General features: G+C 31.8%; 1 protein-coding gene across 1 annotated transcript in view; it reads right to left on the bottom strand.

The window, feature by feature from the left end:
* Nucleotides 1-24,773, bottom strand: part of LOC114339255 (chorion peroxidase-like) — a 141,739-nt gene that overhangs the window by 78,725 nt on the left and 38,241 nt on the right. The window contains exon 7 of the mRNA XM_050658630.1: nt 19,869-20,061. Coding sequence (XP_050514587.1) covers nt 19,869-20,061 — 193 coding nt within the window. The remainder of the gene's footprint in view (nt 1-19,868; nt 20,062-24,773) is intronic.

Genomic DNA, 24,773 nt, shown 5'->3' with positions numbered 1-24,773 from the left:
CAACTGTTGGATGAAGCGAATTATCGATTGGCGACCAAGTGCAAGTAAGAGAAGTAGAAGCAGACCCCAAACAAGATGAATTAATAACATCAAGCGATTGGCTGGTCGCGACTGCATAACATTTCACGAATTTAATTCCCTTTTTGAAAATGAATTAAAAAATGATTACCATTCTCTAGGCTTATCCATATCAACCACAAAGACTGAAATTTGTTTTTTCTCCAAAAAACGCCAAATTCCTCAAGGCACCTTCAAATTAGGTAGAATAGAATTTCCGATAAAAAATTGTGTTAAATATCTTGGGACGTATTTGGATCGTAAATTGTTATGGAAGGATCAAATTCATTCTATTATAAAGAAATCAGGAAATTCTATGAATATCCTTAGAGCTTTTTGTAAAACCGGTTAGGGAGCTGACCCGAATATTGCATTGCTATTCTATCGCTCAATGATTCGACCAATTTTCGGCTATAGTTGTCATTTATATGGGTCTGCGTCAACAGGATATCATAATGAAGTTGAAATCCAAAGGAATAAATGTTTAAGACTCTGTCTCGGTTACTTAAAATCTACTCCTATTACTATTATTGAGATTGAAGCTAAGGAACCACCACTTACTCTACGTAGACAGTTTTGTACAAATAAGTTTGTAGCTAGAGCTACCTCAAAAAACGTCAGCTACTTAAGGACTATTCGTAACTTGAATATATTAGATTTAAGCCATAAATATTGGTGTACTAAAGAAACCCCCATATACGTTGAAAGCTTTAGGAAGTTGACAATGAATGAAAACCAAATGTACAAAAATAAAATACCTTTAATTTACACTAAACCTCCTGAAACTCTCTTTTCCAAGATAATACAAACAAACTACATGGATTCAAACCTTCCAGGCAATATTATCAACAAAATAATTAAAGACAGGTGGCCTATGTTTCAATATATTTTTACTGACGGCTCCAAAATTCAAAATAAAATCGTAGATGTGCAATATATCACTGGAATTCTAAATACAAAGAATCATGCCGATTGCCTAATGAAGCTTCAATATATACTGCCGAATTATCAGCTTTATTACTTGCGTTAAAATATATAGCCTCTGTTGGTATGGACAATTATATCATTTTCACCGACTGTAGAAGTATTGTGGACAAACTCACTTCTATCCAATCGACAAAAAATCTAAACCACATTGAGATAGAAATTAAGAGTCTATATTACGATTTTACTTCCTCGGGCAGTTCAATTATTATTTGTTGGGTGAAAGGACATTCTGGAATATTAGGAAATGAAGAAGTCGACAAATTAGCTAAATCTGCAGCTTTAACCAAACAAAACATAAGCAACATACTTCTACCAGTAACCGATATAGATAATATCAGTAAAAACCATTGCAAACAAAATTGGCAACGTGTATATAACCAAAGTACAACGGGAATAAATTTTAGAAATTGCCAGCCACTAATTCCCAATGAGAGATGGTTTAAACAAGAATCAAATAGGCTATTTATAAAAACAATAAACAGAATGAGGTCAAATCACGCACTAACCCCAGCATACAAACACAGCATAGGTATCAGTGATAACCCATATTGCGCCTGTGGTGGAATGGGAGATCTACAGCACCTCATATTGGAGTGTGGACTGTACAGACAAAATATTAAAGTAATGTATGAAAAGTTAATTGATCTAAATTGTCCTTTACCTGTCAATTTAAACGAAATTCTTTTTCCAAAAAATAAGCAGACGTTACAATGTCTTTACGAATATGTAACGTCCTGTAAATTTAAATTTTAAATAGGCTTAGATAATAAAATTATAAAATTGTAAAAATATCACACAAAATTGAAAAATGTATCCATTAATATAGTATAACACTCTGTAAATTTAGATAATAAGTAGGCTTAGATATTAACTTAAAATTGTTATTGTAATACCATACAAAAAAACACAAATAGTCTGGCTAATTGGCTCTGTCAAAGCCATTAATAAAAAAAAAAAAGAAAATGAAGGACATGTATTTACAGTTGGAACATTTAAGGTTAATTGTGGCGAAGACATAATATAGACAAGATCAAAATTATAGAGTTTCAACATAATCATTATAGAAATACTTTTTTTTCCCTTTTGTTTGTTATAATTTGTTTAATTTGCACTGCACATATATGTCAGAACAGGGTAACATTTTATGTTTCTAAGCTGTATTGATTGTGGTGTATAATTATTTAATATTTTTTTATAAGTATTACATTTATTTACTATTGAAGAGATTTGGTTTTATTTTATTTATTTCCTTTTGTTACTGTTTTATTGAGCAGGCTAATTAAGGGAAGAAATGTATTTTTGAATTCGCGCAAGAAACCCTAGAGTGAAAATTGTAATTATTAGTATTTTGACGTCAGTAATTAAAATTGTTTGTAATTATAATTAATAATTAAAATTTTACTTATTGTTTTTGTCACATTGGAATTAATTAACTTATAAACTTTATTAAATATTAAACATTAATAATGGAAACACATAATATATTATACAGAGTGGAGCGAAAGTTACAGTGGAGCGATACAGTTATTTTAAGTGATGACATGAATGGATTACAACACCTTTTAAATGCCATTGACACAGTGGGAAGAGAGTTTGGCCTAAATATAAACTGTTCAAAAACAAAATACATGGTATTTAGCCGTTTGGCCCATCAAGATTCACGTTTATATGTTGATGGTCATATAATTCAAAGAGTACCCAGTTTTAAATATCTTGGTTGCCATATTACTGAACAACTAGATCCAGATAAAGAGATAAAATGTAGAATCGAGATAGCCCGCACGACATTTTTAAAAATGAGGTCATTCTTCTGTAATGATACCTTGCAACTTCAACTTCGAAAGCGCATGATTAAATGCTACATTTGGTCAGTCCTCTTATATGGTGTCGAAGCATGGACATTAAAAATATCCGCCATTAACCGTTTGGAGGCCTTTGAAATGTGGCTGCACAGACGTATTCTGAAAATACCATGGACGGCTATGCTGACAAATGTGGCAGTCCTTAAGAGAGCAAATGCTACTCGCGAGCTGCTTGATAACATCAAATATAGAAAGATGGCCTATTTTGGACACGTAGTAAGGGGAGAGCGGTATAATATTCTTCAACTTATTATGATGGGTAAAATCGAAGGACGCAGAGGAATTGGTAGAAAGCAGGCTTCTTGGTTGAAGAATATCCGGGAGTGGACAGGAATAAAGAAAGCAGAACACCTATTTAGAATAGCTCGAGACAGAGACAGTTTCGCCATGTTAATCGCCAACGTCAAGGGGACTTGATAGGGCACGTTAAGAAGAAGAAGACAGAGAAGAGTTTGCAATTGTAGTTGCCAACCTCCATTGAGGAGACGGCACTTTAAGAAGAAGAAGTTATTATACTCTGAAGGAGCGAAAGTCTGAAAAACATAATTATCTCTTATATAGTCCAAATTATACACAAACCAGGATACGCCTAGTTCTTACTATTGAAACAATGTAACAAATGAAAAAACTGTACAAACCATAAGTGAGCCAAAAACTGACAGTGTAAAAGATGGTTATCGGTTTTAAAAGAAAATATATTATTTCTAACAATAATAAATTAAAACTGGGCTACAATTAATTAACAAACCAAACATTTCTGGAACTTCCACGGTATTGGAGAAATTATACGCGAGTAATAACGTGTGATAAAATTATTGTCACCACCCGTGTTGAGCTGCCCCCCCCCCACTTGCAAAAATTTAAAAACAAATAGCCCTGATTTGAGTTATTTATGAACTATCATATTCCGCAAATTAAAAATTTTCAGCTCGTTCCACTGAGCAGGAATTCAATATTTTAGTGGGGGCTGAGCCCCCCCCCCCCACTAACTAAAAATAGGAATAATAAATCGATTTTTGCGGCAGAATTACGAGCTACTTATGAGCTCTTGAAATTATATAGTTTCGATTTTTGAGCTCCTCCCTTTCACCCTCAAACAACCCTTTAATTGATTTAACTTAAGAGAAAAATGCTAAGAAAACTTAAAATATATCGTATTGCGGATATAATTCCTATAGCTTATATATTCTAAGAATAAACAATTAAATCCCATGCATTTCGATTATTGAGCTACAACCCCTTCGCAAGAAAACTACCCCATCTTCCCGGCTTAAGAGAGAGTTGTATTTAAAATAGATTAAACTAATTATTTGGCGAATACATGTCATTTAATAATTTATAAGCTCCCAAATTACGCGCATTTAGATCAGTAAATTGCAATTTATTTTGTATAGTGCAGTCACTGAAGGTAAAAATCAACGATTACCTTCAATTTCGGTGAACCTTCATCGATTTTCACGAAAATTGCTCAGTGGTTAGAGGATAAATCAAGAAACGAAGGTTACATGGTGCCACCTTGCGCCTTTACCCTGAGGGTGGATACCGCCCCTTCTCGGGGGTGAAAATTATTTTATAAAAAATAACTGCACAAATCAATAAAAGGACAAATTATAAGCAACATTTGTTATATAAAGTTATTAAAATAAGTCAATACTTTTTAAATTATTAAAGATCAAAGATTTTAATTATTCGTGAAAAAATGCATATTTTGAAGCGGTTTTTCGTAAATCACTGAAAAACCAGTGCCGTTTTATCCATTGGGCGCTTGGGGCGGGCGCCCAGGGGCCCGGGCCCCGGAGGGGCCCGTAGGGACCTTTTCTTTTATTAATAACAAATTAAAGTCCGCTAAATAATCGAGGACTATATTTTTTTAAGTAAAGAAAAAGACTACGAAATACCTGCGATTTCAATATGGTCTGATTTTAAGACTGATAAAATAAGAACTGTGACAACTTTTAAACCAAAGAGCGATTCCTTAGAAAATTGTAAAAAAAATGTATGAAGCTGGAGACAAAGCTTATTATAGACGATTAGCAACTCTTATAGAGTAAAACCCAATGCAAAGAGAAGTGTTAAAGATGTTTATTGTTACCCGTGCAAATTATTTTCAATTGAAAAAAATAGTTTAACTGATTTTAGATATATTTTACCCACTGGAAATATTTGAATAGTTTACCCAAATCTCACGAAGAAAGTAAATTTCATCTGAACTCTATGGATAGGAACTCTATGTTATTAAAAACAAGATCATCAGTTGGAGTTAGATGGATCAACAGTTAAATTGGAGTTATAGACGCTGGCTTGAAAGAGCAAGTAAAACGCGAAGCTGACTATTGAGTAAAGGTCCTAAGAAGAGTTTTTGTCACCATTAAATTATTTGCTTCTTAAGGACTAGCTTTTCGTTGATCCCATGAGGATTTAACGAGTCGTCATAAGGGAAATTACTTAAGTTGTCTTGTATACTTTGCTTTTGACAACTTAGTAGCTCAGAATTTACGGCAGAATGCGAATAAAGAAAAAGGTCCAGTTAGCTATCTGTCTGACCAAACTTGCAATGAATTCCTGGAAGCGATGAAAACAAAACATGTAGAAACTTTTGACGCAGTAAATCTTCTTCTTTAAGTGCCATCTCCGCGACGGAGGTCGGCAATCATCATAACTATTCGGACTTTAGAGACGGCTGCACTGAAAAGTTCGTTTGATGTACATCCGTACCATTCTCTTAGGTTGCGCAGCCACGATATTCTGCGTCTCCCTATGCTTATTTTTCCTTGAATCTTTCCCTGCATAATGAGTTGGAGCGAGTTGTATCTCCGAGATATAATATGTCCGAGATATTCCAATTTTCTGGTTTTATTTGTATTTAAGACTTCCATTTCTTTATTCATCTTTCTCAGAACCTCTTTGTTTGTGACGTGTTCTGTCCATGATATTTTTAGAATTCTTCTATATACCCACATCTCGAATGATTCCAGTTTTTTCATTAATGCCGCATTCAAGGTCCAAGCTTCCATTCCGTAAAACAGAGTCGAGAAAACGTAGCACCTAGCCAACCTTATTCTTAGCTCTAACCTTAGATCTCTTGTGCAGAGCACTTTTCTCATTTTGTTAAAATTGGCTATAGGATTTTCGGCTAAACGCTGTAAATTTAAACGCTGTAAATGCTTTACTTAAAAACTACGGATCCATCAAACATATTTTTCCAGTTAAGCAATAATAGAGACAAAAAATCAGCAGTTAGAAGTGAAACCAAGGCACTGCATAATAAAATGGATATCTTTGAAACAGGTTAACTTGAATACTCTATTGACACTGATTTGGGCAAGGATTTTAAAACGAGTGAATGCAACAAGGAAAACGTTAGAAACTGTGGACTTAAACGTATCAATTGGAGTAGAATTAATGACATTTGAGCTTCGTTGGAGACGTAAGAAATAAATTAAGCTAAATTGAACTAGAAGCCTAAATTATTTTTTGTGAAGGCAATAATCTCAAACATATTCTATATAATTGGCCTTCAAAAAACAAAGAAAAAAACATTTTACGTTGAAGCAGTTGAAAGTGAAACAATTTTAAAGGGGCAAGAAATATTCAGAATTGAAGTAGGTACCTATTTAATGTTATATGCCACAATATTTCTCAAGATCTTTTAAAGAGAATATAATAATCTACAAAGATGTTCAGATTAGCTGTTAGATGTTTTTTACGCTAAATAGAGAAGAAGTCAAAAAGTGAATTAATATGTTATGCGAGGAATATAAAAAAGATGTTGATGAAACCAAAGAGAACTTGCATAATGAAAGTGTTTATTTTATAACGTTATGCCAAAATTTGAATAAACATTTGAAAATTGCTGTTATCCAGGATGTAAAGGCAACTTTTGCCAGTTTTTAACTTTACTGCAAGTTTATTTGACGATACCAATTTCTAATGCTTCAGGCGAGCAGTCTTTTTTGGCTTTAAACAGAATAAAGATGCATATTTATATTGAAGGTCGAAGGGCCAAGAAAACCTAGACGCATTATCACTATCGTATTATAAAAAATGAAGAAGTGGAGCAACTGAATTTTGATATTATTAATATGGCAGTTTGCTAATGACTAGTCAAGAAAAAAAAAATAAGCTAATTTTTGTCTTATATATTTTTTAGAATATGTTTTTTTGTTTGTCATGTGTTGTTCTGTAGAACTTTCTGTTTTTTTTTAATAATTTTTAATGTATTTTTTGGAATATTTTTTACGTTTGCTATTTTTCTCGTTTGTTTTAAAAATGTATGGGTTTTACAATAAACGTTAATAGTTAATGCAGGTTAATGCATGTGTTTTTTTGTTAAAAAAATTTACAACGAATAGCAATGAAGGGGGCCCCTAAATCTCTAGCGCCCAGGGCCCGAAGTTAGGTTAAACCGGCACTGCTGAAAAACTGTAAGTTTTTACAAAAAAGTTAATAGTAGTTTAATTCGTATAGCTTATAATCTAAGAATAAACTCTTAAATCACGCGCATTTCGACTATTGAGCTACATCCCCTTCGCAAGAAAACCATCCCATATTCCCGGCTTAAGAGAGAGTAGTACTTAATAGTATATTATTCAACGAGCATGTAATGATGGCTATTACTCACGATGATGAAGTTTGCGACACGAGCCGTAGGCGAGTGTTGTAATTCATCAGAGTGAGTAATAGCCATTACATGCGAGTAGAATACTATACTTTTTCTACGACCTTTTTATTTTGATTTGTAGAAAAATATAATTATCAACTACTCACATTATTTAAACTCGAAAGATTTTATTTTTCATAAGAAAACATATTTTATATAACTATGGCAACACTGCTAGAATCATAGAAATGTCACTAGCGTCGTGGTATTATAATGGCGGTGGCTTTTAAAATAAGATATTTTTAGGCAATTACATGAAAAAGAACTTTTCCTCCCAATAAAAATCTATTGTACAATCAACAGTAAGTAAAACACAATTCATTGATATAAATTTCATATCCGTAAACCCTTTTACGAAATTAGTACACATTGTGTATGTTTACTTTTAATAACGTCAATCTTAAAATGTCAAATGTTGAAATTTAAACGTAAAAAATATACTGATCCATTATTAAAGTTAAAAATCCTTTAAACATTTTTCGAGGTTAATAATTGTTGATATAAATTCAATGATTATTTTATTAAATAAAGTTTAAGTAATTTTATTTGCTAATAATAAATATATTAAAAGTGCCATGCACCACTTGAATCTAACTTCAACCCGTGAGTAATGACCCGTGAGTAACTTCAGCCCGTAATGAACTATTACTCACGGGTAAAGTAATGGGTGTTATTATCTATTCAAAAATAGTGAATAATGAGCATATTATTAAACGGTCGTAGAAAAAATTATTTAAATTAATTATTTGGCGACTACATATCGTTTAATAATTTATGAGCTCGCAAAATATACGCGATGGTTTTCTTGCGAAGGGGTTGTAGCTCAATAGTCGAAATGTCCATGATTTAAGAGTTTATTCTTAGAATATAAGCTATACGAATTAAACTGCTATTAACTTTTTTGTAAAAACTTAGTTTTTCAGTGATTTACGAAAAACAGCTTCAAAACATGCATTTTTTTCACGAATAATTCAAATCTTTGATCTTTAATGACTTAAAAATATTGACTTATTTTAATAACTTTATATAACAAATGTTGCTTATAATTTGTCCTTTTATTGATTTGTGCAGTTATTTTTTATAAAATAATTTTCACCACCGAGAAGGGGCGGTATCCACCCTCAGGGTAAAGGCGCAAGGTGGCACCATGTCACCTTTGTTTCTTGAGGTATCCTCTAACCACTCACCAATTTTCGTGAAAATCGATAAAGGTTCACCGAAATTGAAGGTAATCGTTGATTTTTAACTTCAGTGACTGCACTATACAAAATAAATTGCAATTTACTGATCTAAATGCGCGTAATTTGGGAGCTCATAAATTATTAAAAATATTTAGTCGCCAAATAATTAATTTAATGCATTCTAAGTACAATTCCCTCTTAAGCCGGTAAGATGGGGTAGTTTTCTTGCGAAGGGGTTGTAGCTCAATAATCAAAATGCACGTGATTTAATAGTTTATTCTTAGAATATATAAGGTATAGGAATTATATCCACAATACGATATATTTTAAGTTTTCTCAGCATTGTTCTCTTAAGTTAAAACTGTGTTAGGGTTGTTTGGGGGTGAAGGGGATGAGCTCAAAAATCGAAACTATATAATTTCAGGAGCTCATAAATAGCTCGTAATTCTGCCGCAAAAATCAATTCAATATTCCTATTTTTAAGTAGTGGGGGGGGGCTGAAAATATTAAATTCCTGCTCAGTGGAATGAGATCAAAATTTTTAATTTGCGGAATATGAGAGCTCATAAATAGCTCATAAATCAGGGCTATTTGTTTTTTAATTTTTGCAAGTGGGGGGGCAGCTCAACACGGGTATTGTCACCATAGGTGGCCTGAACGACAGAGTTTCGATTCGCTCTGTGCATGACTGACGCGACACGTTTAGTTGTCGGTGTTAACATTAATTAAGTGTACATCGAAAGCAATTAGTCAGTGTGAATTAATATTAAAAGATTTTAACATTAGCTGGGTCTATTGAACTATTATTTTGTAGTGTGTATTAGTGATGTAACGAATATTCGTATTCGCATTCGCGAATATTCGCATGTTTTTGCATATTCGCATTCGCATCCGCATTCGCAAAATGTGTGCGAATGTTTTGCGAATATGAAAACCAGAAAAAAAATAATTTTAAAATAATTAATCAAATAATAAAATCAAAATCTATTCATCTTTTTTTATTAAGAAAAGGTAACTTAACCTCAAACATGCAGCTACTCTCAAATGGAAATATGCAGGACACAACAGCACACAAAGAGACGGAAGACAAAGATGGAAGACAAAGACGAATGAAGCGATAACTCACTGAAAACCTTAGGACTACAAAAGAGAAAGGGGCAGACCACAGACGAGATGGTCGGATTACCTAAAAAGGTACACAGGGACCAGAGTGGAAAAATAAGGTCTAAGTTCAACTTTGGACAAATGAAGGGCAATAGATAGATAGAACTTAACCTTGTATAATCACATTATCAGCCTTCACTTTTTTTTATTATTTGGTATTATGTAATAAAGCTTAAGATTCAGATTGATTTACACTAAATATCAATTAACTTTTCATTACAAATTTAGGAAACATTACAAAAATAGAAACAAATTTAATAAAAACTGAATATTCGCATTCGCATCCGCATTCGGGAATGTCGGTAGCAGATATTCGCATTCGCATTCGTATTCGCGAATGTTCAAAAAATGACATTCATTACATCACTAGTGTGTATGTAACACAAGAGGAAAACAGATGACGAGAGGAGTATACCACCAGATCGGGGAAGGAAAGAAAGTCAGCATGAAAATATAAAAATAAATAAACAAAAATCAAAACAGCAATAATAAGGTAAGCGAAATATCTATTGAAAAAAATTATTATTCAATCATAAGTGCGTTCGCGGAAACCTGTCGGCGACTAGTCGGTGACAATTCCCAACCTCACCTAATATAAATAATACCGTTAATAGATAAATATAAAAGGTATATTTACCTAGTATAATTTAATAATTAGTTATTAATATTAATTAAAAGTTTAAAATAAATATACCTTCTATATTTATGTATTAACGGTATTATTTATATTAGGTGAGGTTAGGAATTGTCACCGACTAGTCGCCGACAGGTACCCGCGAACGCACTTATTATTCGCCAAAGTTGTCAAATTTCGCCGCTACGGGCGCTGGCATAGTTTCGTGTATCCCCACCATGGTCACGCACGGAGCCCATACAGTGCATATCTATTCTTAATTCAGATATACTTTCCAGTTTACGTATACTTTGCAGTGTACCTCAACTTAACAAGAAAAGTTATGTTATGTAGAGATGTTGGTGGTGGACATATACAGCATCTTGTTTGATTTTATTTGTAGGCTATTGATTGTTAGCCCAGTAAATGAACGGGAAATTCGGCGATACCGTGGACTTTTCAGGGGCAACTCCGAATTGCATGAAAATTTGGATTTAAGTTCTACTTACCCTCCACTTCAAAGTTGAAATTGTACCGTTGGTTGCTTTTACTTGGGGGGTGACAGTCACCCCTTCTCGGGGGTGAAAAAAACATACGTTCAAGGTAAGACCGGAAATGGATAAATTGACTGATTTTAAGCAACTTTTGTTCTATAGAGGTTTTTACCTAAGTCAATACTTTTCGGGATATTTGCCATTGAAAATGTTGATTTTTCGACAAAAAAACTACGTTTTTTGACGGTTTTTCGCAAATAACTCAAAAAGTAAATATTTTATCGAAAAAAATATCCCTAGTAAAATTGTAGCTTATAAAAAACCCAACAAAATGGTGTATATCAGTAAAGTCTATCAATCAAATAAAAACAAAGTTGTAGCTCATGAAAAATACGTTCTTATTCGTCTAATTCCAAATCAAATATTTCAAGGTGAAATCACCGAAAAATTAAGCACTGTTCGAGAAAAACCCATTTAAACTTTTTTAAAGTGTTTATAAAAAGCTTTGATTTAATTGTTAACAAAAGTTTTAGCAATAAAAATAAGCGAGTTACGCTCAAAATAAAGTTGGCCCTCTTTTTTTTTGTAAAAAATTAAAATCTCGCCGTGTTTTGCTCCCCAAATGAAATTAATCGCTACCGCTTTACAAACAATTTACTTACCTATCTATTTTATATATGACCTGTCAGTCTCACCAGTTTAAAGTGTTTATTTTTGAAAGGGTTATAATTGAGAAAACTTGAATGGGTCACTAATCACGAGTGTATGCAAATTTTGAACAGCCATATCTTAACCAACTTTTGTCTTACGGAGACACAAAATAAACTAGCATATTTATAATAGCAAAACCTACATTTTTTACTCCTTAAGATTTTTCTTATCACTAATACTTTTTAAGTTATTTTGAAAAAATTAAATTTTTAAAAAATTTTTAGAAAATTTCTTTTACTGTAAAACCAAATGTTTTCAAAAATAAGCATTTCAAACCAATCAAACATATAAACATTATAGATCATATAAACAATACACATACAGTTAAAATAGATGGTAAAGCCAAACGATTAATTTCATTTAGGGTGCTAAATAGAGGGAGGTTTTCACGATTTTTTTTACCAAAAAAAGGGGCCAACTTTTAGTGTAACTCGTTTATTTTTGATGCTGTAAACTTTTGTAAAAAACAAATAATAAGCTTTTTTTCTATACTTTAAAAATGTTAATAAGGTTTTCCCGAAAAACGCTTCTTTCTTCGGTGATTTCGCGTTGAATTATTCGATTTGGAATTAGACGAATAAGAACGTATTTTTCATGAGCTACAACTTTGCTTCTACTCAATTTGTAGACTTTACTGGTACACCATTTTTTTCGTTTTTTTATAGGCTACACTTTTGCTAAAAATATTTTTTTCGATAAAGTATTTACTTTTTGAGTTATTTGGGAAAAACTGTCTGAAAACGTAGTTTATTTGTCGAAAAATCAACATTTTTAATCGCGAATAACTCGAAAAGTATTGACTTATGTAAAAAAACTTTTAAGAACAAAAAGTGCATAAAATAAGTCAATTTATCCATTTCCGGCCTTATTTTAAACACGCGTTTTTCACCCCCCGAGAAGGGGTAAATATCACCCCCCAAGTAAAAGCAACCAAAACGGCACAAATTCAACTTTGAAGTGGAGGGTAAGTAGAACCTAAATTCAAATTTTCATGCAATTCGGAGTTGCCCCTGGAAATTACACTCCAAAACGATCATTTATTGAGCTATATGTATTTTAGAAAGGAACTACAACGTTAACGGGGTTTTATTGTTTCATATAGTCAATGGACCTCTTAGTATGAAAAAACCGCGAAGTGCTACCATTTAAAGGGGTGCGTTTTTGAGAAAAGGGTGAATTAGTCCCTAGTCACACAGCGAATTAGGGTGAGTTCTATGCACATTTGGTGCAAACATGTCTACAGGAAAATTGTTTCAGGTTAAATTTACTATAGAAATATCACATTTTAAGGTCAAAAATATTTTTTTACAAAAACATATTCAAAAGAAAAACAAGAAAAAAAACACGAAAGATAGCAATTTTGTTCTTTTTCCCAAAACTTTTTTCAATGGGGATATTGGTATAGGCATTGCTTCACAGAAAAAAAAAGAATGTGTGTGTACTTTGTACGCACGTAAGAAGTTATACTTCTATTATATGATTTAAACGAAATTAATATACTTTTTATTTATATTTTGTTTAAATATTAAACTAATTTTTACTTACTACTTCTCAAACATTTTTATTAGAACAGTGCCAAAAATTAAAATAATAAAGAATAAAACACACACAAACACATTAAACAAGCCACAAATGATGTCTGAACATTAATTGTCGAAAATTTTTTTAACTAAATACGTATTTTCTGAAAATACAATTATATAATAAATATACTTACAATCATAAAATGTATTAAAAAAAAAAACAAAAAAGAAAGTTTCTATTGGGACTCGAACCAGCGCTGATAAGAGCGGTTGGTATTGGAATTCATTCGCCTTCTCCGCTTAGCCACGAACACTATGTGTCATTATTTACGAAGATCGACTAACTAAACGGATTAAACTTGTGATATTTTGATATTTTGAAAATTGATCAAATTATTTTAATTTTGAATTGAAATGATTTAGAATTGAAAAATACAACAAAACATGGAGTAAAAAAACAATATATTAGGTGAATATTGATAGAAATTTTGATGGTAATCAAATTATATAAATAAAAGTATTACATACTATGTATTTTGGCAGATCAAATAGGTAGGTTTATACCCATGATACATTAACAATTATTACGTACCTGTTGCTTTTAAAAACTATTTAAAAGTCACTACAATATTATAAACTTTTTTGTTTCTGTCCTCACAACAATAAAACTAATATATTATACATTTGTTTACCTTTACCTTTACCTCCAAACCACAGCTGCCATTTCGGATAATTTTTGACATGTCATTTGAACATCCAATCAGAACAAAGTTATAATGCGCATGCGCCGGGCTGATAGGTTTTAACGTATAAAAAAATCACCCTCTATCGCCGGTAAAGAAGTATAACTTCAAAAACTTACATCCTTTTTCTTTAAGGTGACGTTTGGCATAAGTCACTATAATTTATAGTTTCCAAATTATGATTTTTCAAATTTCGCCATTCACAGCGATTTTGGGACATTTTCCTTGTTACTTCGCAAATATTGTTCTGTAACTTTTTTCTACGCAGCTTTAGGTATATGCAATGTCACATTTAATAGGAAGAAAAATCAATTGTCTTTACAATTGTCTCTCGTAAAAGGCTGAGTGACTATTTTTCAGCAAGATATGGTTTTCAAAGTTGTATATACTTTTAATGATTTTTGATATATTTTACGATTATTTTTAAATTTCTCATTATAACTTATAACTTTTTTTATTGAATATTTAGGTATATATACATTATGCAATAAAAAAGAAAACTTATTTTATTTACGATAAAACTGTGTATTGTAAAAAACTCTAGGACTATTTTTAAACAACATATGCTTTTTCAAAATGTCACATACACATGCAATAGTTCCCACTAAGCTGGAACCATATGGAAAACTTTTTTATTATTAACTATATGAAAAAAAGTTATTCTTTATAAAATGCTCTGCATAGTCTAAAACCTAAGATGCAATTATCAGATATAAAATTTTGTCAATATTGTACGAGGTATGTTAAAAAATATGAATTTCGTTCAAGAGTAAAGTAGCTTTATATTTCAAAATATCGAAAAGTGTTGTTAAGAAAAGTTATTTGGAATTAAAAATTATGTTATAATATGTCATTATATTCTTCTAATTGAAAAAAAAAATGAAATAACATTTTTCTCAAATTACGGATACCCTTGGTTATCCCACGGATATCTTGTTTAAAAATAGTCCTAGAATTTTTTGCAATACACCATTTTAAAGTAGAGAAAATATGCTTTATTTCACAATGTATATACCTGAATGTACAAGAAAAAAAGTAATAATGAAAAATTCTAAAATAGTTATAAAAAATTACACTTTTATAAAAAAGAACTTTTTTATAATAAAACCTTTTTAATATTTATAGGAAAGAATATAAAATATTTTAACGATAAACGATTTAACGATTAGATGCTTAAAATTCCAAAAATTACACTCTAATAAAAAAGTACTTTTTATAATATCACGGTTGTGTTATTGTACATATAGGACACAACATGTTTGGAAACAATAATTAACTTATAAAATATGAATTTTTAGCAGATGTATTAACTGTTATTTATAATTATGATTCCAAAAATTACACTAGTATTAAATATAATTTTTTTAAATACCACGGTTGTTTAAAATGGTATAATATATAACTTTAAGTATATAAACTTTTAATTATTTATTAAAACAATTAAAAAAAGATACGCAACAGCCGGGTTCCAACTGGGGACCTCTCGATCTGCAGTCTAATGCCATTGAGGCACCATCAATTTGTAGATATCGATTTATTAACGTACAGTGGAACCCCGATAAGTTGGTCCCCGATAATCCAGAAGTCCGGCTAACCCGGACCGATTTTTATCAGACAAACATTTCAACAATAAAAATGTATGTAATATAATATTTGAGAGATAATTTGTATTTGTGTAATTTGAACAATGCGATAGTAAAAATGAGTCAAGGCACACAATGATTATCGAAAACAGCAGGCACCTGTAGTATCCCTTTATGTATTTCAAAATGTCTTAGCATTGTTTAAAAAAGACTAAAAGGCTATTTAAAAAATTATTTTTTAAACAATGGTCTTAGTCTGTATTGTGTGTAATATAGTCTTGTATTGCTCGATTCCGTTCTGTAATAGTGCTTCAGATAGATTTGTGTTTGCGTGTATTTTTGTCTACTTAATGGCAACAAAACGTAAAAATGTTGTAGTGACAATGGAAAAGAAAGTAGAAGCATTAGGTAGGATTGATAAAGGCGAATCTTTAAAAACAATTGCAGATTGCAGCATCATATGGTGTCGGTACATCTACAGCATTGGATTGGAAGAAAAATAGAACTAAAATCCAAGAATTTTGTTTCAAAATGATAATAAAAGACAAGTTTCATGTTAATTTAATTATAACAGAGTTTACTTGTAAGTATACCGTGTTTTATTAATTTTTACCATATTTTCCGGCTAACCCGGATTTTCGATAACCCGGATCGGCCGCGGTCCCCAATAATCCGAGTTATCGAGGTTCCACTGTACTTTAAAAGATCATTGCATCAGTCACATTTTTAAAGTAGTTTGAAATTTAAAAAAAAAAATAGATTTATCCATACAGTGTGATTGGTCAGTGAGGTAAAGCTTTGTAGATCCGTTATAAGTAATAGATAGTAATAAAATTTAATAACAAAAATCGTAGCCAACTTTTATTACATATTGATAATCAGTAATCGTAAATTGTAAGTTTTACACAATTATTCAGTCATGGCTTACTTAAAATTGGGAAAGATTTAGACCCGTAATTATTAATAATTTTGCTCTGAAAAATGAAAATATCTCGAAAACTAATAAATTTACACATAGGGAATGTTACACAAAAATTATAGTATGGTAATGGTACTTTTCGATAATGATATAAAATACAGGGTGTTCTATTTAAAATTACTGAGAAAATAATGTACTTGCGTTTTGACTCACCCTGTATTCAATATGAAGAAAATTAGCAAAACAATTATTTACGAAAATTTTGACAATAAATAAAAAATATGACGTCAATAAACCATTGACCTTGTGCTTGCTTTTATTTATACAGGTAGTTAAACTTGTTACGATTTTCATATGAAATTGGTTATAACTTTGTAAATACCCCGTATAACATACCAAACCTTTATTCGAAGAGTTACAAAGATTTCGAATATAAAATAATTAATAATCACCCTGTATAATAGTAGTAAAATATTGCATTGTTAGCTAGTTCTAAGCTATCCTGAAAATTTCAGGTGTCTAGGTAGCCTAGAACTATTTTTAAAATGGATTACAAAATTTGCGGAGTCCGTGACACCAACCAACCCAAGTATATAAAAAGGTTTTAAAATATCAAAAATCATAAAAGTATAAGACCTTGAAAAAGCATAACTTGCTTAAAAATAGTCGTACAACCTTATACAATAGACCATTTTAAAGGTAATTGACTTCTCTTTCTACTAAGTTTACCATTGCATATACCTGGAAATGCATAGAAAAAAGTTACGGAACAATGTTTGCGAAATAATGGGGAAAATGGCCCAAAAATGCTGTAAGCGGCGAAATTTGAAAAATCCTATTTCGGAAACTATAAATCCTAGAGACCTCTACCAGACGTCATTTTAACGAGGAAGGATGGTAGTTATTTTTCGGTGAAGCAATGCCTATACCTATATCCCTGTGGAAAAAAGTTATGGGGCAAAAAAGAAAATTGCTTTCTTTTGGGTTTTTTTCTTATTCTTTTGAGTATATTTTTATAAAGAAAAATATTTGGACTTTAAAATCTGATATTTTGATAGTAAATTTAACCTGGAACAATTTTCCTGTAGACGTGTTTGTACTAAAAGTGCATAGAACTCACCCCAATTCACCCTGTGCCTAGGGACTAATTCACCCCTTTCTCAAAAACGCACCCATTTAAATGGTAGCATTCCGCGGGTTTTTCAAATTTAGAGGTCCATTGACTATATGAGATAATAAAATCCCATTAACGTTGTAGTTCCTTTTAGCTCTCTTATTTTGAACATAATCAATAGCCTATTATTACTGTTACTTATAATTTTGTTAATTCTTTTTATGTTTTTTTGGATTAAAGTTCTGTGTTAAAGGTTTTGACTGATTTTTTATGTTTTATAATGTTAATCAAAATTAATTGATAACCAATTGATATAAATTCAGATTAAAACAAGACATAAGTAATTTTTTGCACGGCTAGCTTTGATCCCAATAATTGTGGATCGCTCGTTATTGTCCAAGGTTTTTTTAATATAAAATTAAATATATAATATAAAATTATAAAACAAATTAAAGGGAAAATCCCAGTGATTGGCTGTAGGTGTACCATAGTTAAAAAACTTACATAGAAGTAAAAACTTCGGTTTGTAAAATGGTACATAATTTTATTAAAAAACTTTAAAAAAGTCATCCAAATGGATTAAAACATCAGAACGTTTTCGATCTAGTCAGATCATCTTTTTTTATTATTATTGAATAGACGGGATCCCCCATTACAGCATTATAATAACATTTTATTTTTAATCTAATTTATCTTATAAATACACTTTAGAATACAGCAAAACCTCGATATAACGGACTAATTGGGGGGACGTTAAAGCCGAAAGTCCGTTATATAAAAATAGTTTTAAAATAAATAAAAAAACTTCTTTTTGAAAATATGTACATTGTATTTAAATATAAGTAAAAAACACAAACAAAATTCTATTTAATTATCTTCAGAAATTCGTAGTGAAGTGACGTTGTTTGATATCGACACGCTTGCTTTCGGTAATTCTGCTTTGAAAAAGGAATCAAGTTTTGTTTGCACTTTTGAAGTTTGCTGTTTTTTTATAATCAACTCTCTAAAATTACGAAATTGCGTATAATACAGTTAAACTTCGTTGTCTGAATAATCAATAAATGCTATTAGATCGTTAAGATGCGATCTTACCTCTGAGAACTTTATTTTTTGCAGTGTTGTTTTGCCTTCTTTGCTATCTTCACTTCCATCCTCATGTCTTAGGTTCATAACTTCATTTGCTATTTCACTTTCAGTCGTGATATTATAACCAGGGACACCTTCATCTACTTCTAGCCATTGTAAAATAAAACATCTCAGCTACCTACTTCTTCTCCGGCATTATTAGATATGTATTGGCTTACAGAAATCAGGAATTTCCAACCCTTCTAATCTTATGTCTGCATCTTGGCCAACAGACAATTATTTTACTAGATATTCGTTTGGTTTCCAAAATTATTCCCTGATCCATGGTTTGAATATGCGATGTTGTATTTTTGGCAAAAACATACAACTTAAGTTTCTAGGTAGGTGTAGCATTTGGGGTCCACGAGGTCCCCGTTGGTATTCAATGTATCTTGGTATGTGACAGGTTAAGCATGTATCATATCAACAGGACGTTTTTAATTTTTTTACATTTAACCGGATTTTTCGCCCGTTATATCCGTTCTGATGTTTTAATCCATTTGGATGACTTTTTTAAGGTTTTTTAATAAAACTGCATACCATTTTACAAACCGAAGTTATTACTTCTATGTAAAAAAATTATAAAACTATACCCAGACGCCAAAATAATAAAAGAAATAAAGTCCAGAAGACTTTAAGGGCAGGACACCTCAGAAGATATTCTGACGAAAGAACAGTAAGGCTAGAATGAAAAAAGTCCCGACTAGAAGAAGGCCACGTGGACGCCCTCGACTCCGGTGGTGAGATAATATAACCTATGATTTTTATTACCAGAGGGATGGTAATTATTATTTTGTTTACCTAAAAATATTGCTTTTAAAACCACTTGAATTTATTTTTGAAGTATAGTTTTCAAAAAGTTTTATGCCTGGTTGCACCAACAGATCTTAAGCTCCAGCTCAGCTAAGCTCTACTTATAGATAGGGTCTCCTTGAGTATCACTTACGTTGCACCATAATTTTAGATTATTACCTTATTATCAATTATATCTATTATTATATTATGGTATTCTTATTGTAATATATTATAATTATATTATATTAATTCTTATGATATTCTCGACTTAAGCTTAAGATCTGTTGGTGCAACCGGGCATTAGCTCCTTAAAAAATTATTAAATTTGTAATCTAACCTGCTTCAAAGCAAGCAGTCCCAGCTTCCATGGTAAGGCACGCGTCTTTATCGTTGGCTAATGGTAACAGCTCCCTACCAAAATCATTAAAAGTCTTTAGTTTGCCTCCTTCAAAACTTCGAAGCTGTCCTGTTTGTTCTGGAGTTGAACCATAAATCGTAGATCCGTCTAAAAAGTGTGTCACTTCATTCATCTAAAATATAAAAAAGAAATGTCAGAAATATCACTCAACGAAAAAGGTACGTAATATTAATAAAAGTGGTAATTCAGAAAGCAAATGCAATACTTAAAATTTGTCCAATTCTTGGTTTTATTGGAACAACAAAGCGATGTTCATCAATTCATTATTTGCGTTAGTTGATACAATGTATTACGTTTATTGAATGGCTGAACATCCATTTATTAATATATAATACTTTCATTATGTATACCATAATATCACTTTATTGATATTACGAAAACTGTTCACGGAGTCAACGAACACTATTCATTGAAACAACAACGTCGTTAATTGACCGACGAAGACTATTCGTTTTGTCATTAACAGTGTTATTTCTCCTAACGTATACTGCTTCATGCATCCAATCAATTTCGCTTATTTCTACAATTATTTCCGTTTATTCTTACAATTAATTCCGTTCAGTCCCACAAAAAATACGGTTACTCTTACAAGCAATTCTATTCATTCCTACAATCAGTTTCGTTCATTCCTACTATGAACGTATTTTATATTAATAATTTACTGAATGCAATGGCTCAATGTATGCTATTAATTGATTAATAATAATTTTGCCAATTCCCCTTTTTTATCCTAAACCTAATGGACTTTACACTGTGTGATTTCTCATATGATTTCACTTATACAGTGCGCTGGAATAAGTGTTACCCCCTCCCCCTCAACCCTTATTAACTTATTTATTTTTAGCACATAAGCAAAACGCTCGGATAGGTCGATTTTTAAAATAATCAAAGTATATTATAACATTAATGTTTCGAACTTTACGCGATCCCTCTTCAGGTGACAGCCACAACTTTGGTTTTTTTAAATGGGAAAGTTCATCATGTGACAGCTCATTTAAACGCGTTTGAAATAGTGATTCTAAAAATGTATAACACTTTAATCATTTTTGAGAGCGCAGGTGCGCAGGAGAGTATTTTTTAAAAATTTAAACGCAGGATAAAAGACTACATTATTACCGAGGGCTGAGAGTCCCTTAGAATAAACAAAAAGTTTCTTTTTAATGGTATATCTGAAATTAAAAATCATACTAAATTTTATCTTTTACACCCCTGTGACTTATTAAAATAATCATTATAGACGTTCTCAGGGACTTCAGACCCTCGATACGACTGTAATATTTTATTCTGCGTTTAAATTTTTCGAAAATACTAATTAGTTTTCACAGGATTCAAAAACAATGAATACGATAATAGACACACGAATACTTCCTTCCAGTACGGACTACACTTGGAAACGAAATGAAATTATTCGGCACTTCATCAAAGAATTCTTTTTTTAAACAATGGTAACACAGAAAATCTCGGGGTATCACGATAAGGAAAAGCCGTTACATTTCCAATGATCGAGCAAAACATTTATTGTTTCAACAACTGCGTTTATTGTTACCATGAACGCTTTGATTGTGGATATTAAACGCAGTAGTAGATTGATTAATGCATTCGTTGTCATAACCTATGTTTACACCTATGAAGTAATCAAATATTACTCTATATTAACAACATTTGTACATTGTTTTAATGAAATGAAGTCTGTACGTTATCACGATAAACCAAGGTAATTGCTTATCATCTACGAAATCAAGAAAGTGTTTTGCACCCAGAATTACTAGTATTTATTAAATATACGAAACTAATTTATTGACTGAATCAATTGAGTGTTATTGATTAATGCACTCTAGTTATTTTCACAATTATTATTCAGTCATTGTGACAATAACCAAATACATGCATCAATGTTTAAAAGTTCGTTGAAACAAAAAATTAAATTGTTGTTACAACGAAATACTATTCAATAATCACTGTTAATAAATATTACGAACTAAATTTTTTTGAGTGATTTTTTGGTGAGCTCGATGCAAGAGGAAGAAGGCACATGATATTATAAGTTTTTTTAGAAGTCAGAGTCTGACATGGAAGCCTATTCTTCTTCTTCTTCTTGTGGCGTCTTCTAACGATGGTTGGCGATCACTTCTTTAAACGCTTCTCTATCTTTTGCAACGCGAAATATCTGTTCAACAGTGAGGTTAGTCCAATCTCTAATATTCCTCAGCAAAAATATTTTCTTTCTTTCCAAGCATTTTTCCCTCTACTCTTCTTTAAATGATGACGTGTAGCAGAGAGTATTGATCGTTTTGAAGTATGTGGCCAAGATACTATGTTTTTCTTATTTTAATTGTGTTGATAAACTTTCTAACACGTCCAATTCGTCTTAACACTTTTTCGTTTGAGACTTTTGCAGTCCAAGTAATTTTCAAAACACGCCTATATAGCCACATTTCGAATGCCTCAATTTTTTTTACGGATTGGTCTTTTAGAGTCCAAGCTTCTACCCCATATAGTAGTTGCGACCAAACATAACATTCTAAGAACCTCAATCTGATGGCCATACTCAATTTCTTATTTGTTAACATTGACTTGAATTTTATAAATCCTTTTCAAGCTATTTCTGTTCTGGCCGTTATCTCCTCATCTTGATCTAACTGTGAGATTATAATAGCCCGAGGTATATATACTTGTCGACCCTCTCTAGCGGTTTACCCTCTAATGTCAGATATATGTTGTCAACAGGGTTTTTGAAATCACCATGTATTTGGTTTGATTTATATTCATTGTTAGTCCCATCTTTTTGCTTTCTGTTAATGATTTCTAAGAGAATTTTAAATCGTCTATATTCTCTGCCATGATTGCGGAAGCCTATAGGAAGACGAAAAAAGAAAAACTTAGAACTAGAACTAGTTGGTTGACGTGGAAGACGACCTGAAAATTATGAATGTAAGACTGTGGAAGAGAAGAAGACAAGAGAGGTCTTAAGGGAAAGACATAGTCAGACAAGTAGGGTCGCCAACTTCTTGAAAATTTCAAGATCTTGTCTTGATCTTGTTTTGATTTCAAGACAAGACAATAAATTTTCTGTCAATACCAAAATGTCTTGTCAAGAAAAGAAGAAATCGTGAAATACCTTGACTAATAATGAAAACTCTAAAACGTATTTATTTGTGAAAAAGATAACATTATTTTAAGATAACATAACATATTTTAATTTATTAAACACTTTTTTTGTTAAAGCGATTTACAAAAATGTAAATTAAAAATAATAATTAATAACACTTAACTAATCCTGTTGAAAATAAAGTTACAAACTATATTTTATATTAAATAACAAATTTAGCACATTTTTAAATCGGAATTGAAGCCATGAATTAAGGCAGATAACACTTCTCATGGAGTCAACGTCTAGACTCTAGACCAGGGGTTCCCAACCGGTGGTACGCGTACCACTGATGGTACGCGGGAAGGTTTCAGGTGGTACGCGTCGCGTGGGTGAAACAAACGATTACGATGGGCTTTTGTCTACGGAAGTGCCAGTGCGTCTCTTCATCCCAGCACAAGTTTTCGCCCGTTTCTTCAAATTGAGGTCAGAAGTTTTAATGCTTTAAACTGAAAAAATTAATGACAGACTCAACACGCTGAACATGGGGCCTCAGAGAGCAAACACAGCACCCTTTACAACCAATGAGAAAGTAAACTACTTCAAGAAAAAGTTGGTTCATTTATGTTCTCAAATAAAGGACAAGGATGCCTATACATTTCCGACGCTGTCATAATTTTTTGACGAAAACAAAATATATCCAATATCAGATGTGGTTGCTAATATAATTCTCCACTTGGAATCTATTCAAGAATGTTTTAATAAATATTTCTCTGAAGATTATTCCAAACTTGACTGAATCATAAATCCTTTTGCAGGAACACCACCAAATGAGTTAGAATTACAGGATTTACAGGAAGCATTAATCGATTTCACAGAAGACAGTTTTAAAGAGAAATCCTTAATTGACTTCTGGATAAAATATACGGGTCCGAATAGCTCAGGCGGTAGATGTCTGACTTCCACCCAGGTAGGCCAGGGTTCGAAACTTAGCGCCGGCGAGAACATCTAGACATTTTTAAAAATGTCTATGGACCCCAGGTCGACTCATCCTGAATGAAATGAGTACTTTGGGTAAACACCAGGCGTAATAATAGGCGGTTGAAGAGTAGCGCTGGCCCTGTTACCTTCCTTGTATACCATAGGCCCTAGAGATAGCAGACTACCCTGCTATAATCCCAAAGCCGCGTAGCGGTATAAAACGGAAGACTACTATTACAGTAGAATTCCTCTATAACGAGAACTGAAATGGCGGACTAATTACCTTGTTATAAGCGAATCTTATATCAGACAACAATAATATTATGCATATCACCACTAATGAAATGTTTTGATACCTCTTACGTAGTTTATTAGGTGTCGATATTCGACTTCAACAATTAAACTTGGCCATCGTACATTGTAAATTTACTACAATATTCAATATGGATCCATAGATAAACAGGAAGGAAGAAGTTTATTACAGCAGATGTTGGGCATTCCTGTATACAGGTAGTTGGGGTATTTATTTATAGCCATCACCATGCCAAAAACAGGTAAAGAAACATATTCTTCGATTTCATTTTTCCTCATTATAACCAAATATGCCTCGTTATAGAGGTGTTATAGTTCAATAGAAATTTTATGGGACATCTAGTGTACCTCGTTATAAGCGAAACCTCGTAATACCCGTGTTCGTCATAAAGAGAGTCTACTGTATTATAAAGTAAAACAAGCCAATGGACATATTTCTGATT

The sequence above is a fragment of the Diabrotica virgifera genome, chromosome 8 (genome assembly GCF_917563875.1).
Source record: "Diabrotica virgifera virgifera chromosome 8, PGI_DIABVI_V3a".
NCBI classification, from domain to species: domain Eukaryota; kingdom Metazoa; phylum Arthropoda; class Insecta; order Coleoptera; family Chrysomelidae; genus Diabrotica; species Diabrotica virgifera.
This window is presented reverse-complemented; position numbering and strand designations above follow the sequence as displayed.